At 35.9% G+C, this 18138-nt stretch overlaps 1 protein-coding gene across 5 annotated transcripts in view; it reads right to left on the reverse strand.

The window, feature by feature from the left end:
- The window catches only part of ScsbetaA (Succinyl-coenzyme A synthetase beta subunit, ADP-forming), a 46718-nt gene that overhangs the window by 15798 nt on the left and 12782 nt on the right, over positions 1 to 18138 (reverse strand). For all 5 annotated transcript variants that reach the window (XR_013876823.1, XR_013876825.1, XR_013876824.1 and 2 more), the window contains one exon: positions 16522 to 16637. Coding sequence is in view for 2 of the 5 variants with exons in the window: in XM_080150927.1 (XP_080007053.1) it covers positions 16522 to 16637 (116 nt within the window). In the remaining 3 variants the exon portion in view is untranslated. The remainder of the gene's footprint in view (positions 1 to 16521; positions 16638 to 18138) is intronic.

Genomic DNA, 18138 nt, shown 5'->3' on the forward strand with positions numbered 1-18138 from the left:
ATTCCTCTTCACCCTCCCCTAAAATCTAAGGGCGAGGCAACTAGTTTTACATAAAATCAGTTTAAGAAAGCTTCACATAGGTCCCAGGGTGGTTTTAGCTTATTGACTTCAATTCCTTAGATGCTGGTGTCAAAGCCTTTTGTTCTTTGTAAAACAAGATGCAGAAGAAATGCATATGAATATAACTTCTTGAAGAAAAGGTCATAGGTAAAACTAGAATTTATTCTGCTGCCTAAGTCATTTTTTGCATTGGAGCAAGTTTTAGGGTTAGCATATTAGATATAGAGCTTTTTTGTGACCTTAATACTAAACTCTTAAAGTGTACATTTAATGAGCTAAGCACAAATAAACCAAACTGAAACATTCATTAGTGTTCTCTTTCTTGTTGAGAGCCTATGGAAAAATCGAAGATGTTTTCTAGCTTGAATAGTGTTTTTTAAATGAAAACAGATTTTGTTTTATAATTAGAATAACTAATTAGGAATATAACTAAAATAAGTTTTTAAAATGAATGACAATGCGACTCAAAGTTGGCCAAAGTTATATGTATGGCTTCTTACAAAGCTCAATTTAAAGTGTATTAAACTGGACCTGGTTGAAATGTATGAACTTTTTTTAGTTGTGCAACTGCACAACTAAAACTTTAAATTGGACATTTCATAAATTGTATACTTGGTGTTTACTTGGTTACTTAGGCAAGGTGGCTACCAAGCATTCAGGAATACAGGATGGTTAGGCAAGGTATCTGCCAGGTAATATTAACATTTATTGCCATTAGATAGGTATTAATAATATAATTCCTTAGTTTCAAGAGTATTAAAATCTCAAATGTTACTTTGATGTTATACTACAATTAAAATTTTCAAAGGTAAAATTATATTTTGTTAGTCCATATGTGTGGAGAGTGCAACATGTACTGTACATACATCTGAACACAGGCAGCACCAGACAATTTTCTTCCCACAACACTTTCAAAACAAATGTTCCTACAAGTCTGCAATTTTTCTTCTATTTGGAATCGATAGGCATATATAAGTTCAAAGAGCATAGAGTGATCAACACAGTTTATTTAAACTTGTTATGTTTTATTAATAAGTCCAATACACAGTGTTTCATTGTTTAGTTTATTTCAGATCAAGGTCGTCACAATTATACAATGTGTTGACCCCCAATGACAGCTGAAATTACATATAGGTTTCATGATTTATAAAAATAATTTCGTTGTTGGTAAAAGCTGAGTTGGTTTATAAATAAAAAGACAATATATTCAAATGAGTAACAAATAAATACTGACTATTGTAATTTTCGGATCTACTGCAGTTCACGGTAAAATATTGCTGGTAAGGAATATTGCCAAAAATCTATGAATTTTAAAGGCTGCTAGCTGCCAAACGGCTGAACAACAGATCATACCCGTACACTATTTTAAGCGGTATAAGAAGGCCTACAAATAATCTGGAATAGCCAAGATCCAATGATGCACAGTGAAAGCTTCAATGAAAAAAAAAAATACGTAAAATAGGCCTTTTTCGCGCATTTCTCTGCACTGCGAAAAAATTATGCATTATTGATTTATGGCTATTCCAGATTATTTGTAGGCCTTCTTATGCCGCTTAAAACAGTGTGCGGGCATGATCTGAATGTTCAGCCGTTTGGCAGCTAGCAGCCTTTAAATTCCATAGATTTTTAGCAATATTCGTTACCAGCAATATTTTACTGTGAACTGCAGTAGATCCTAATTTTCAATAAGTCTGTTTCAGTTTGATCCACTAAGTTTAGGATCAAACATTAAATTCCCTTTTGGATTAATATACAAATTTCTTAGGCAATAATGTCAGAATTCTTTTTCCAGTATGGTTTCCAAACCGATCAATATCCGCTGGATTTGAATCAGTTCTAAGCCATACTGAAAAATCATGTATCGTATCGTAATAAATCCTGTTTTCTACAAAGTACAAATACTACTAAAAATCTGGACCAAAAAAATGATTTGGATATCATATCTTTTAATCTTAATTTCCGCGGAAAGCTGTCTATGATGCGATACGATAAATAAGTAGGTATACTAGTTTCTTGCCATCACTGGTTTAGTTTCCATTTAATGCTATATAATGACAAATATTTAAACCATTGTAATTATTTAATATACTTTGCTATTCTTTCCCTCCCACTTTTTAATAAAACATCCTTTAAGCAATATTATGTTTTTATAAATTTTCCGTGTTCAGAAACATGATTATTGATACAAAACTTTTTATCAATAAAATTTTTGCTCATTTTCAAATTGAAAACAAATTAAAAAATTTAAACAAATACCTAGGATGTTTAGTCTTTTATGAATATTTTAAATGGTATCTTTTTAACTTATCAAGTAAATACCTATCAAGAAAAGTCTTTATAAAAGTGACTTACTCTTTAGGAAAAAAGACTTTTTGATTATTTTTAATTCAACTTTGCTATAAATTGTGAAAATATATAATATATTGTTAAGTTGCATAAAATCAAAAAGCAAAAGTTTTTGCCCTGAGAGATATGAAAACATACATTCTCATGTATTCACCACAATAAACATGTGAAAATATGCTCGCAGTATTGTTCTAACAAACCTGCAAACAAAATGGGTTTTGTGCTAAATTGGCAATAAGGCTAGTGTAATACCTGTTTTTATTGAACTCTTTTTGATGATTCCTATGTCATTACCACAATGATTACGAAATCTTTACAATAGTTACCCCATGTCAGATCTGTTGATAAATAACTTTAAAACAATGCCCAAAAGAGTTTTTCTCATCTATTAAAATCTTCACTGAAGTCCTTAAGCTTTAAAAGAATTTTAGCAGCATAATAAAGAAGACCAATATGAAATAGAAGAAGAGAAAATGTGTATCACATTGTGTTTCAGTTATAATAAAAACATTTCTCTTTTATTCAAGAATATGAAAGAGGATATTATTTGCAAACATTTTCCATCTCTGGCTATAATTTCATATATTTTCATTTTGGAAAGAAAAAAAGGAAATGACGTATGAGGGGATGTACAGACAGACTGCGAATACGAGTATAGAGTAGCTCCGATACAATTTAATAATCAATAATCTAACAAAGTATTTCTAAAAAATACACATTTATTAAACATATAAAACTGGTTAGAAATAGGCAGATTAATGGGATTATTATTATAGGATATATTTATTATGATATATATATTAAAGGCTTGGACGTCCTGTTTCTTAGTTAGGTAAGAAACGACGTACTTGAACACGTGGGAAATATAGATACCGCCAGCCTAGACTTATAGGCTTGTATCTAACCGAGTGCAGACGGGAGGAAGCGTATTCACTCTTTGGCCTGCAACAATCAACTAGCCCTCAACACAGCAGGATGGAGTATGATGGCGGTTACAAGTGGAGGTCTGACTCAGCCAGAGAAGTATAGGAATGTGAACAGGGATAAGGATACATAAACTTGGGTGTTGATTACCACACTTGCCCCCTCTGAGGGAATATGAAATATTCCCTCACAGTTGACCTGCACGCCGGCTTCTGCGGGTTGATGTGGTACTCGCAGGTTCTTCGATTGCGGCCATGGCCCTCTCTACGATATCCACAGGATTGGGTTCAGCGGGAGTAGGATTTTCTGGAGCTGCTGGAGGCTCTGGAGCAACAGCATTCTGGAGAGCTAACATGCCCTCACAGGGAGCCGTGGCTACTGGATCTTCAGAGGCAGCGCCAGCCTGCGGATTAACAGGCAGATCAATTCCAGATGGAAAGAGCTCATTGATTTGATTATCGAGCTCTGTGTCACTGTTTTCCTCTGCAGGATCCAGGACCTCTGGATTGCCTTCTCTATCGGTGGGCCTGTACTCATCAGAGCATTCAGAACCGCCATAATGGGAGATCAGCTCAACTCCATCATCATCTGGCCGGGGTACGTCCCCAGCAGGAAGAGATGCCTCTATGGGTGCCACATTCTGCCCAGGTACATTCATTACATTACAACGAGTATTAATATATTTAATTACCCTGTCAGAGTTTTGGTCTAACAGTCGACTAGTGGCCTCAATAACCGTGGTCATTCGTGATTTTAACTCAACGGTCGAGTCCTCAGAGACGGTGCGAATTTTGTCGCGCAAAGTTCTGCGGTTCCGCAGTAATTCTGCGGAAATTTCAATAAGGCGCTTGCCATGTTGTATATATGCTTTCTCAACAAATGAAGCATTGCTAGCAATTTTAGTTTCCAGACTTCTCTGGAAGGGGAGAAGAGCTTCCTCCATTGCTTCTTTTACAGTGGAGGATAGGACTTTTTTCCATTCCTCAGCGGTCACCCAAAAAGCCTTAGGCTCACTTTTGTTTTCTGCTAATGTTTCTTTCTTTTTAGGGGGTAATGGAGGCGGTTGAATTTCCACCTTAGCCTTTTTGGCTACTGGGCCGCCGCTGCCTGTTGGTGTTGGCGGACGTTTTTCTACCGCTTTTGGGGCAGATTTTACGGCGACTACCTCCAATTCAGGTGAGGCACTACGTTTTGGCGGCGATTCCACCCGATTTTTTTGCGGTTCCCCTCCCCTATTTTGTTCCATTAGAGGCCTGGTTCTAGACCTGGCTTTATCGGAATATTCGTTGGCTTCTAAGTTTTTAGCCTGCCGCAATTTTTCTTGCAAGTCTAGGAGTTCCTTTGGAACATCTTTTCTCGCTTGGCGGTAAACGTGGATTGACTTTGAGACACATTGCAGTTCACTGAGGTTTTCAGGGTTGCGCGGCGGTTTTACACGCGGCTGATACCTGTTTTCATCAGGTTCATAGTAGGCTTCCTCAGGGCCGCCCTGGGGATAGCCATGATTGCTGTCATAGTAATAGTCCTCTTCATTGTAAAAGGGTGCCTCTTCATATTCTCGACGGTATGAAGAGTGACCGGCCCCATGGGAGTGGTGAAAACCCCTTGAAAAATTCCGCCTGGGAAATCCTAAAACAAAAATAATAAACTTAAAATTAAGGGTCATTAATTCCTTATACCGAATAAGGAAATATTTTTACAAAGACGACCTTTAGGGACGACAATTTTATAGGTATATATGCTTGATACAGGTCGTCCGTTTTTGAGGGGATTAGTTTTCCCCATTATTTGCAAAATCCCGCAATTCGTGCGTTTCACTCGTACCTCCTTCTTTGTACGCGTGAATTTTGGTGCAGGCTAATATGTAGATAATAAAAGCGACGCATAATAACGACCCTATTCCTGTAAGGATGGCTGCTACTACAAGCACTATATGATACCAAGTATTGGATAGAAAATCAACCACCTTATGATACGTTTGAATAAACCAGGAGTCAGTTATTTTTACTTCAAAATTATTGGAGTCTGCGGCAAGTTGGCTGAGGTATAATTCCTCGGCACTTTCTGAGAAATTAGTTTTTTCTAGGCTTTGCCAAGAATGATATAGAAATAAGCTAATCGGTTTATCCATAAGATATTGATTTACATTTAGTATTTGCATACCCTGCCCTTGATTACCGAGGAATTTTCCTTGGTACAAATGTAAGAAAATTGGATTTTCGGCACATTTAGTCGGGGTTAAATGGGTGGTATTAACCAATCTGCGTGAAAATGGGGATATTCCCATAGTCTTCTTATTAAATGAAACCGAAAAATGATCCACAAAACAGGGTAAATTTTCTCCCAAAGAAACATTGATTTTAAGACTGTCGCACTGTATTACTAAATCCAGCTCACCGAGCGCCCTAACTAGTTTTTTACGATGAGTCTGAATACTGCTTTTAGACAGAAAATGGTTCTGTAAACAGCGAGTTTCGGGGACAATTAATTTGTTATATTGTTGGTAGGAATAGAAAATCTCTAGTGGTAACATATCATCTTTTTCCTTAGCGTTTAAGAGTGGGAAATATGGTTTTATAGCATTTGTGAACCATACCATTAAGTTATCAATATTAGTTTTGTAATAAAATAATTCGGGAATTAGACTTTCAAAATGTTTTTTATCTTTAAGTTCTAGTGCTAGAGTAATTTGGGGATCGATCACTAGATATTTTTGGGTACCCTGTTCTCCTTCAAATGTAAACAATGAAATATTAAAGATGTCTACCGTTCGCCAAGGAGAAGTGAATTTTTGTGCGCTATCAGTTTTATCATCTGAGATAATTCTATCGTAGCCTAATCTCAGATTGTGATCTAAACAATTGTTTCCCACCCAGTGACTGCCCAGGTAACAGCCCGCTTTTGTTTGTAATAATTCAACAGGCTCAGCCTGGACCCCTATTTGTTTTTCCTCAAATGTCCCAGGGATAAAAATGCCGTTAATGTTTACGCCGTTCCCCTCGCAGGCGGGGTCGATGCCGTTAAGGATGTTGTTGGGGTAAGTAAGTGTCCCGTTTACCAGGAAACGCGTGTATGACATCTGGTGTTCATACACTGAGACTGATTTTCCTTCAAAGTTAAATATTTTAGTTTTGGACATGGTGTAACAGTCTTCATAAGTTACGAGGTTCGGTATCTCTACAAGAGCTGGAGCAGCGAGGTGTATGTGGCTATATCTGCCACAATACCAGTAATGAGTACTGGTTCGGAGGTGGCAACGAATTCCAGGTATAATTTTTCTTTCAACCTTTTGCAGCAGGTGAAATTGTTTTTGTTCAATATTAGTAATATTAAGAAACGCAGCGCATTCAGAGATTTTCAAACGCGGATTTTCGTTTGCTACACATTGAGTCGCATCTATTTGTATTATTTCGGACGCATTTGATTTTGCCAAAATAATAAAAAGCCCCAAGAATCCCAAAATAAATTTACCTCGAGCTCCTGGTGCCTTTGCCAAATGATGCTGCATTTTATTTTTATGCTTCTCGTTTTTCTCTGAAATATGTTAATTAGTTAGTTTTAACATATATTTTTTTTGTTTATTTTCGTTATTATACATACGTAGATTAAGCTATATACATTTGCCACCTTGGTTTTATATTATATAATTATATACATTTTATTTTTTCCTTTTAATTGGGTTATGCAGTCCGATTTGGACATGTATGCGGTTATCCCCCCCTTGTGACCTAGTTTTTCTTTCTTCTTCTAATATATACTTGGGTACTATGCTTTGTTTGTTAACGTTAATAACCTTTTCAGGGCTGGATTGTTTGGGTCTTTGTGCAAAGAAAGAAGCCTCGGACGGGACGGTTTCTTCCAAGAAACTATTTTCGACGTGAATTTGAGGACCGGATGACCGATCTGCGCCAGGGGATTCTTGATCTTTGGGCTGTGACTCAAATGGTGAGTTTTTTTCCATTATATCCCCTCCCCCATCACAATCCACCTCCCCCTGGGGTAAATCCTGACTAGTTTCAGGGTTTCCTTCTATAAAATCGTCACCATCGTTATCTAGGTAGGTAAAATCGTCATTTTCCATACCTTTATTATCGTTTATTTCGGCTTGCCCGGTATTATCTATTCCTAAGGTTATTTCCTCAGACGGGACGATTTCCTCGATAGGAAAGACGTTAAAGGAAAGTGTTTCCCCCAATAATTCTACTTTAGAATCAATTTTCCGTATTTTATCTCTACTAACAACTTGGTTAGTTTTTATTGGATTTGATCCAAAGGGACTGAGCTCAAAAAGGGCCTCTGAGAATTTTTTTGTTACAATAAAAGGACCCCCATAGAAAGATTGCAATTTTTTACTGACCCCTATTTTGACTAGGTTAAAAAATGCAAAGACCACGTCGTTAACAAAAAGGGGAGATGAAGCCTTCCTAGATTTATTTTGAAACTCTAAATAAATCTTAGATTTTTTGGAAACCTGTGCAATAATTTCTTCCAAATTTTTTAGGTAGTTCAAGTAAGATCTGCAATCAATGTCCTGCCTTTTCTGCAAGATTGGAGAAAAGAAATCGAGATTGAGAGTTGGTTGCCTGCCGAACATGAGGTAATAAGGCGTATACCCCGTTCTTCTAGACGTACTAGAGTTAATTACAAAAGTGGTCAAGGCTAATTTTCTTGCCCAGTCTTTACTTTCAAATCGGTCATCGGATCTTAGACCTGCATAAATGCTTTGATTATGCCTTTCACATGGGTTACTATTAGGGTTTCTTGGGGGAATAAGTTTAGTTTCGATACCTAGTTCATCCATAACCTTTTTGAAAACTTCCCCAGTAAAATTTGTTCCCCTGTCACTTCTCAATGACCGAAATAAGCCGTAGATGGGTACCACCTGTTCAAGGATGACCTTCACCGTGCTTTCCACGGTGGCGTCCTTGATGGGGTGAGCGATAATATACCTAGAGAATAGGTCAACTAGTATAAATATGTAACGGACATGTTGTCCTTGAAAATAGTTAGGGGTTAAAGGACCGATAAGGTCTACTGACACCTGGCCAAAAATCTCGTGACTAATGGCTGAATGGGTGATAGGTTGCTTGTGTTTAGGTACCTGTCCTATTTTTCTTAGGCAGGTAATACAATTCTTAATGCGTGATTCGACAAACTTATTAATTCCTATAAGGAAGAATCTTTCATTTATCTTGCGTGTTGTTTCGTTAACCCCCTTGTGACCTATACTATTATTATGTGCCAATTCAAAAACTTTATTATATAATCCAATGGGTACGACGGGTCTTTCAATGAATGTTCCATTGCTAAGAGGTTGTCTAAATATTAGAAGTCCTTCCATAACGTATAAATGTTCTATTAATTTAAAAAGGACCTCTTTCCGGCCGGTTAGTTCAGCTTTCTCAAAGCTCGACAACTTCTTTTTTTCGAATATCCACCTACGAATTTCCGATAATACTTGATCTTTTTGTGTTTCAGATTGCCAAACATTGTTCACACCGACTTCCGAAGCCGAATGTAACTCAAAAATCTGGTCTTGGTATGGGCAATCCTGTTCATAAGGATCCAAGGTAAATGAGCTAGTACATTTTTCACAATCGGTTTCCTTATGTTCTTTGCATAAAAATTGCCCTCTAGATAAATTGTCGGCATTACAATGGTCCCTACCCTTTCGATGAATTACTGTAAAGTCAAAACTTTGGATGAAGTAAATCCATCTTACAGTTACACCATTTATTGTTCCTTTTTGCCATTTTTTGTAATGAACTAAGGAAATCGAATCTGTACGCACAATAAAGTTTCTGAATCTTAAATAATGAAGAAAGGTTTTAAGAACAAATACTAGACATGCTAATTCACCTTTATAACTTGGATAATTTTTCTCTGCCCCGTTACATTTTTTGGAACATATTCCAATAATTCTTTCTACCCCCCCCTGATTTTGGCTGAGAATTCCAGCGAAATAACTCGTAGAAAAATCTACGTCTACTATAAAGGGGTTAGGATTATCCCACTGGGGGTAGCCTTTACTTATAGAATTTGAGAACATATTTATGAAATTTTCCCAATCTTTTGATAGGGAATCGGTCCAATCGATAATTTTATCATTTCTGTGTTCATCTAGGGTACAAGAATTTTTCGCATAGGATGGGAAATAGGCCCTATAATAATTGGAGAAGCCCAGGAAACGCTGGAGTTCCTTGCCAGTCCTGGGCCTGCTCCAATTTTTAATTTGTTCTAAATATTCGGGGTTCATTTTAAGCCCTTGGGAACTGACTATATGACCTAAATATGTACATTCGGATGTGAAAAATTTACATTTGGCTAGATTTAACTTAAGTTTTGCTATTTTTAGGACTCCGAAGAGTTTTCTGAGATGTCTCAGATGTTCCTCAACATTCTTTGAGAATATGATAAGATCATCAAGGTAAGATATTATAAATTCATATAAGCCAGGGATAAGGGTTAGGACTTTGTCCATCAAGTGGCAGAAAACACTTGGCGCGTTACACAGTCCAAACGGCAGTTTCTTGAAAAGATACTGCCTGTTAAGGGCTGTGAACGCGGTCAAGTGTTTACTTTCCTTCGAAATGGCTAGCGCATGGAATGCGCTAGTCAAATCGAGGGTGGTAAATACATTACCAGTGCCTAATTTTTCTAAATTACTAGAAATCAGGGGAAGGGGCCAATTAATTTTTCGTGTTACACTATTAAGCGCACGAAAGTCGATAACGAACCTAAGCTTGCCTTCCCCCCCAGCCGTCGGTTTTTTCTTTACCGCAAAGATTGGGGAGGACCACTCGCTGTAGCCCTCCTCAATGACGCCCCCCCTTAGCCAATTTTCAATTTGTTCTTTTAATTTGGCTTCGTATAATGGGTTTAACTGAATGTTTCTAGCCTTAATAGGTTTAGCCCCGGGGATCAAGTCTATTTTATACTGTAAGAGGTCACAGTTACCGATATCGGCATCGTCAGCCGAAAATATATCAAAATGATCAAGGCATAATTTTATTACCTTTTCCTTCATCCCTGGGTTATTTTTGATAAGATCACTATTTTCTAAATCTAATTTTTCTTTAATGAATTTAATTCTTTTAAGAAGTGTAGTTCCTGATAATTCATTTATTTGATTAATACTTTTATTGCAGGAATTTGGGGGATCTGATTCGAATTCAAAGCAGTATCCAACTTTAACGTTATCCAATAAGGTAATATTTTTTCCTGCTAAATTAACAAAATTTACCCAACATTCTCCTTTCTCATTTACATTATAAATACCCTCCATAAGCATTAAGCCGTTATGGCTTGTCATTTTAGAATTATTTGGGGATATATACAGCTTCCTATTTTTCTGATGAATAGGAGTTATTATCACCGTTGTATTCCCCCCCGGCAAGAATGTTGTTTTCTTTGCTAATTTTACGCATGTTTTATTTTGTTTCAATGTCCCAGTACCCCCCTTGTTACTCCAATTTATTCCCGGGATAAGGGAGTTTTGTTCCGTATGAACATTATTTGTAGGAATTAAGGGTACGTTTTTACTTTCTTCAACTATATTAATTGTTGAATTTTCTATGGGGATTTGCTCGCCATTGGGGAGCTCAAAGGAAAACTTATCTAATAATAAATTAATTCGATTAACTTTGAGAAATTCATATCCTAGATTTATAATTTTAGACGTCGTTTCAGGGATGTAAAACGTTTCTTCGAATATTTTATCTGACCCATCAAAGCTGAATTTTAAACTTACATGTCCTATGATATTTACTGGTTTTAAATCTACAGACAGAGCGCTAAGATTGGCGGGGGTGAATGTGATTTTATTATCATCTAAGATTTCTCTAGAAATAAGGGACCTAAAGTTATTTCCTGTATCCACTAAAGCGTGTTGCAGGAATTCCCCCCCCACGGGATTAAGAACTTTTAGTTTTGCACAGATAGGCATTATAAAATAAATTATATTTTTAGTCGAAGCCTAAGATGCATATTTTCCAAGATTCCCACCTCAGCGGTTAGACGATGGTAATCCTCACACAGAGACTTCCTGTGTTCCAGGTATAGTTGTCTGTCGAAATTTTTTTAAATAATGAAATGTTTTAACAATATGGTTAATTGTTAAAATAATTTTGTATAGCTTTCTGGGTTTCATTAAGTTTTTTATCAAGCGCTTTTCAGCTCCAGAAATGTCTCAATAAGCATGAGAATGTTAATAGTTCTAAAGAAACTACTTAATTTTTATACGGGTCCTTATTTATATACTTGAATATATGATAGAAACCTATCGGAATAAAACTGAACTAAAAAGTTTTAAAAGATTGAAGGGCTACAAAGTAGCTTAAAAATAAGTGTTCAGCTTGCAACTAACAAGACATTAAAAACAGACTGACTTATTTTTTGACTTACATCTGTATTTATACAAAATATAGTGTCATTAGTCAGTATCTGATTCACGATACAGATAATTTAAGGTTAGCGCTAAATTATAGCTCAAAAATTATTAGATATGGTTAATATAATAAAGAGGGTCAATGATGACTGGTTTATTATTCTGATATTGTTAGTATTTATACTTAATTTTTACCACCTATGGGGTAGAACAAGCTTATATAATTACTAGAGTATAATTAATGCTGAAATCAGCTTAAAAAAATAGGATGTGGTTTGTAGTAACTGCTTTGGTAGTAACTGGCCTCGATTAATAATGTGCATTCACTTTTATATAGACTTTTTATTCCACTGGTAATCCTAGCGGAAGCTAATAGAACTAACTTTATTTCATTCTGCTAGTAATCCTAGCGGAAAATAATTTAATCAAAATGTTTTAAGATTTTATTAATCACATCTTAAATGATTAAAGATTTTAATTTTTAAATGCTGCTTGATTGCAGCTCAAAAATGAGTAAATGATAACAACAAAGAACTGAAGGACAACTGAATTAGATTTGAAAATTTGCTTGTATTTATACAGATTTTCCATAGACCCCCCCCCTTCTTAACCTTATCATTTACTTATACGGACCGCGGTAGCATTCTAGGCGACATCTTTCGGATACATAATAAATTAAATATAGTTCTATTATTGTCACTGTACAAAATGCAATAATATGTATCCATATGGATAAGTTAATATACATAATTGCTGAGATATTTCAGCTACAAAAATCAGAGGCTAAGAGTGAGCAACTCTCAGATAAAGTCGATACTGAGGGTTCAACTCAAAAATCATTGTTTATATACAGATAATTCGCTTAAGTTCCCCTAGCGGTTAAAAATTAAACTAGAATGTTTTAGATTCTACTATATATACATTCAAAATATACGATATTTACATATTAGATAAGTCGTGCAATATTAAAAATAAATACTACTAAATAGAAAATAGGTATTCACTTATTAGCTTCTTGATAAAGACTATTAGATTTTAAAAAATGGAAATATTAAGTGCATGTGAAATGCTCCTCAGGTTACTTCCCTACTTCCCCCAATTTCCTGTATCAGCTACATTTGGATAGGGAAAGGAGGGGGAGGAGTTTATTTTGTGTTGCTTAGTCAGACTTAATAACAATAATTTGTTTTATTTTTTCGCGCCAAAGCATTGCTTGGCAAGGGATATTTGATATTAAGGAATTTGCAAGCTTAGCTTGGCATGGGATATTTTGTTTATCTTTCATATCAAAATATGAAACTCATTCAGCAAATTTTTATTTTCTGGGATAGGGACAATTAATATCGCATAAATCCACTTTTATATTTAGAGGACGTGATTTTTAACAATCGCTTGAACATATTTATCTATTTCAGATTCTTCGCTGGCTTCCTGATCCATTTGGTTGATAGTTTTACGCGCATACTGCTCAGGTATTTTATTACTATTACTTGGAGCTTTTCTGGGCGTGAATTTACTCCGTGTTTTACCAAAGCGGGACTCAGGATTTGGGGGCTCCCCAGCTTTCTTTTTGTTGCAATTTTGCACTACATGGCCAGGGATATTACAATGCCAGCATTTAATATTTTTACTCCTCCCATTAAAGGCTCCTATAACGCCCTCGATTTGATCCCAAGCAATAGGATCATCCTCATGGTCTACCCAAGAAGGAACCTCGTCAGGTTCTTCGGTTAAGTTTTCTTTATACATTGCCGTGTTAGTGGGGATATTATCTTCGATAATACTGATTATGGGTTGTTTTTTCGTTTCCGCAGAATTTTTAGGTAGGAACATTTCCATAGCTTGAGAATAGCAAGCAGAAAGGTTTTCCTTGCTAATATGGCCAGACCCATCCCAGTTAACGTATCTCTGTCCGAGATTAATAAGTTTATTTAAGTAAGCGTTGTAATCGTCCAAAAATTGCATGCTCTCAACATAATTGGCCATGTCTATGGCAAGGTTGGTATACAGCAGATTTTTGCTAACGTTAAGATAGAATTCTTTCCACTTCTTTTTAGGTATGAGACCAGGATTCATGAGTTTGAACACCCTAAGTTTGTTTTCAAAATAGGTGTCAAGGGGTTGATTAGTCTCCTGTTTTAGGTTGTAGAAGTACTGAGAGGCTACTTCTGGATCCGAGAAAGGAGTGACCAGCCTCCTAATCATCAGGTAATAACTTAAAGCAGATAAGGCCTGATTTCTTTCAGGCGTAATTAAGTCTCCTAATCGTTCCCCTCTAGAGTCATAAATTCGCTGGTATAAAATATCCTTAAAAAGGATTGGGTCACAGATTCTATATGTCTTTGCAACCCTCCACATATTAGAAAAGAAGTTATCAAAATCAGCCCTACCGTCCCACCTAGGGGCATCCCTCGCAAAATCGGAATCCCATTTTTGTCCCTTAATAAAGCATTCTTTAATAAAGTCATCGTCGGCGGCGCTAGTTGTTGCCGTTGCGGCTGCGCCTGTGTTTGGCGTATTTCTTGTAGAGGGTCTATTTGCTACATTGGGTGCAGACCTTGTAGTTTTACGGAGGGGTTCTAACGACTTAATCCTATCAGGGATAAAGGGAATCCTTTCTAGCAAGGTTTTTTCATATTCAGTTAGAGAAGTTTCTCTTACATTCATCCAATTGTCATTATCCGCCGGACCTATAAAGCCTACAATTGAATAGGCCATACAACCTGGGGCTGTCATCCTATCCTTGGCGACCCATTCAACCACGTTTATCTTTTGCTGGACCGATATACGGTCATAAAAAGTGGCATTAATTGAATCGTCACCTATGGTGTTAAAATGAGTCATGTTAAGACTTTCGTTTAGCGTTTTTTCCGCAAACAATGGGCCAAGATTTCCGTCCGCTGGGAGTTTTGATACTCTGCGTTTTAGGTCTAAAATGTCGGTATCGGCTAATAATCTGCGATGTGATTCTGTGTCCTTAAACCCTGCCCATTTTGTTTCTAATTCGAGCTGCATAATCTCGGATTCTTGTTTTATTAAATCTCTATAATGTGCCGAATATTCGTTTAACTTATCATTTAACGCTTCCGATATGAGATCTTTGATTTTTTCAGGGGAAAGCGGGTCAGCCTGCTGCTGCTGCTGCTGCGAGGTGCCAGAGACGGCCGGAGCCGGCGGAGGCGGCGGTTTTTGTTTATCATCATTTTTCTTATCGGTCATGGTGCTGGAGTGTAGTGTTCGTTAACACTGATTTGTCTACCACGAAACTTTTTAAGAACTTGGGAATATCCCTTTCTTCCTGTTTTAAGGAGAAAATATGAAAATGTGTGAAATTAAATACTAGTGTGAAAATAAAAGGCGGGTTCCTTTTTATCTTTATTTGGCAGTTTGCCACGAAATAATTATTATAAATATTCTGTAACAAATTGTTACTGTAAACCGTTCCGTGAATAAACTTAGTTATCAGGAAAATATTAATTTCACTTTGCAATCGAAGCTACTTTACAATTTAATTTTGTCTGTACGCTAATTATCTAAACCTTCCCCCCTCAAAAAATGAGTGGTAGACAAGACTGCGCCAAAATGACGTATGAGGGGATGTACAGACAGACTGCGAATACGAGTATAGAGTAGCTCCGATACAATTTAATAATCAATAATCTAACAAAGTATTTCTAAAAAATACACATTTATTAAACATATAAAACTGGTTAGAAATAGGCAGATTAATGGGATTATTATTATAGGATATATTTATTATGATATATATATTAAAGGCTTGGACGTCCTGTTTCTTAGTTAGGTAAGAAACGACGTACTTGAACACGTGGGAAATATAGATACCGCCAGCCTAGACTTATAGGCTTGTATCTAACCGAGTGCAGACGGGAGGAAGCGTATTCACTCTTTGGCCTGCAACAATCAACTAGCCCTCAACACAGCAGGATGGAGTATGATGGCGGTTACAAGTGGAGGTCTGACTCAGCCAGAGAAGTATAGGAATGTGAACAGGGATAAGGATACATAAACTTGGGTGTTGATTACCACAGAAATGTGTTGTCTGATAACATATTGGTTAAGATAAAAACTATTTTCTTTTTTACCTAATGTATTTGTAATTTTATATCTATAATACAAAGTAGAACGATTTCTGTCTGTCCGTCTGTCACAAGCTTAAGATCTCAGTAACCGTTGAGATTTGGCTCTACTATTGAGGTAATTTATCTACTGGTTTGTGTTGGTTTTAACCTTTTTTTGGGACACCCCCAACCCCCGTATAAGAAAAAAAAACCTTCCCATCCAATATTTAATAGTTCAAAATCAAATAGGTATTTTTTGACATTTCATACTTAATAATTAGTCTTTACTCTACCAAAAAACTTTCTTATGTGTTAATTAAAAGAAGCACTGTTTCTCTCTTAGTACCTATCAATAATCTAAATTAAAATTAATCCTAACAATTGCCTTAAAGATTAAACTTTATTGGGGTTTCCATTTTTTTTACCAAATAATCATGCACTAAGTCTAAGAAACATTTTCCTCCTATCGCTTCGAAGCCGATTAATATCCGGTGGATAAGAACCAGTTCTCAGCCATACTGAAAAATTTATACGAATATAATATGTAAAATCATAAAACTAAATCAGTTCTTTAACCCGTCGCTTGGGAAACTCGGGGCTAAAAAAATGGTTTTAATTTTAGAATTGTACATTTTATATCCGCGGAAAGCTGTTTATAATACAATGCGAAAAATAACTATTCTTATTTCTCAACATTTGAAAATACTTTTAGAGACCAATGTCTACCTGCCCTCAGCACCGGTCTGCTTGGTGATGAGGAAGTCTCCGATCATCTCGGAGGCGGCAACCTCAACCTCCTCTGGGCTGTACAGCAGCCTCACTCCGCCAGCTGACTTGGCACCCTGAAAGAAAAAGGAATTGAAAATTGATAATGATTTTCCTTACTAATAAATCAATATACCAATATATAACAAAAAACTTTTAATATAATAAACATTATATAGAAGAGTTATAAAGAAATAGTCAATCAATTATTCTGTGAAATGAAGTAATCATTCAACAAAAAGAAACAAAACTTTTTCATCAGGAGATGGAAATGAGAACAGTGTCCCAGTTAATTTCACTTGGGTCATTCATAAGATCAACATTTCCAAGCCGGTTAAATGTCTAGAAAAAAATCCCTCCCAATTTGAAGGATTTTTTAAAGGCCTTATTGCCTTGGTTAATGGCGTATGGGTGGATAGAAAAGACTTTGTAAGACTAGAGAAAATTTTCTAAATTTGGTCAAAAAGTTTCGACTATGATAAAACATTTGACCATACAAAGGGGGGAGGCGGAAGTGCCACTTTTTGAAACCAAAAGTAAAACGTGCAGGATCTCAGCCCATAAAAGAGTTACAGCTCTAAACTTCTGCACAGCAGTTGCTTTAGTGGTGAACAATATGCAACTGTGAAGAAATGGCGGCGGAACAGCCGCTCCCGCCGAAAACAGCCGTTCCCCGCCGAATATTTTTTTGCTTTTTCTCACCATAATAGACAATTTTCAATCACCTGAGATGAACTTTTTTTCATAAATTTCACTTTAAGATTTTACACTTGCAATTTTTTTACTATTGACATGTTTGAAATATCACAAGTGTCACGTGAAAATATAAGGGAAATTCAAATTTTTATGAAAAAAAAAAGTTTATCTTAGATGATTGAGAACTGTCTATTATGGTGAGAAAAGGCAAAAAATTCGGCGGGAAACGGCGGTTTTCGGCGGGAACGGACCGCCTCCCCCCTTTAATAAAATCAAGGCTTTTAATGATATTTCCTAAATGGACACAAAATTCCAGACCTCTATATATATCGTTCTATTCTCGCCAATGAGTTATAAATTGTTTTAAAGTTTCTATATAAATATCAAAGGAAGGGGCGGGGACAAAATATATACAAGTTTAATAAAAAAGGATAATGTCAAAATGGGGATGAAAAGAATAATGGAATAATAAATTATTCATGTGTTGTGATATCCAACCCTCACTACTAACTTTTTAATTTGTAGCTGTTCTATAAATCATATTGTTCACTGTCAACCTGTCAAAAAATTATTTAATTCATTATTTAAATTTTGGAGGCCTTTAAATCGTAAAATATCAACATATATAATTTTTTTGTGGCATTAAACAAATGATATTTAAATTCTTTAAACAAGTTGCATAATTACGAGATTTCTTTGATGATTTCCTTGTTAAACAAAAAGTACTTATATTTTTTCTTGTATTCACTAAATAGAAACAAAATGTTTAGTGTCGTCCATCTCAACTTTCATTTTATTGTGTAATGCTTTGTTCTCTTCAAAAAGCTTCAAATGGTAAAACTTATCCCTCAACTATCCTATTATATAAAACATTTTTTGTCT

Source organism: Acartia tonsa, chromosome 2 (assembly GCF_053477335.1).
Source record: "Acartia tonsa isolate MP-2025a chromosome 2, ASM5347733v1, whole genome shotgun sequence".
Taxonomy (NCBI): Eukaryota; Metazoa; Arthropoda; class Copepoda; order Calanoida; family Acartiidae; genus Acartia; species Acartia tonsa.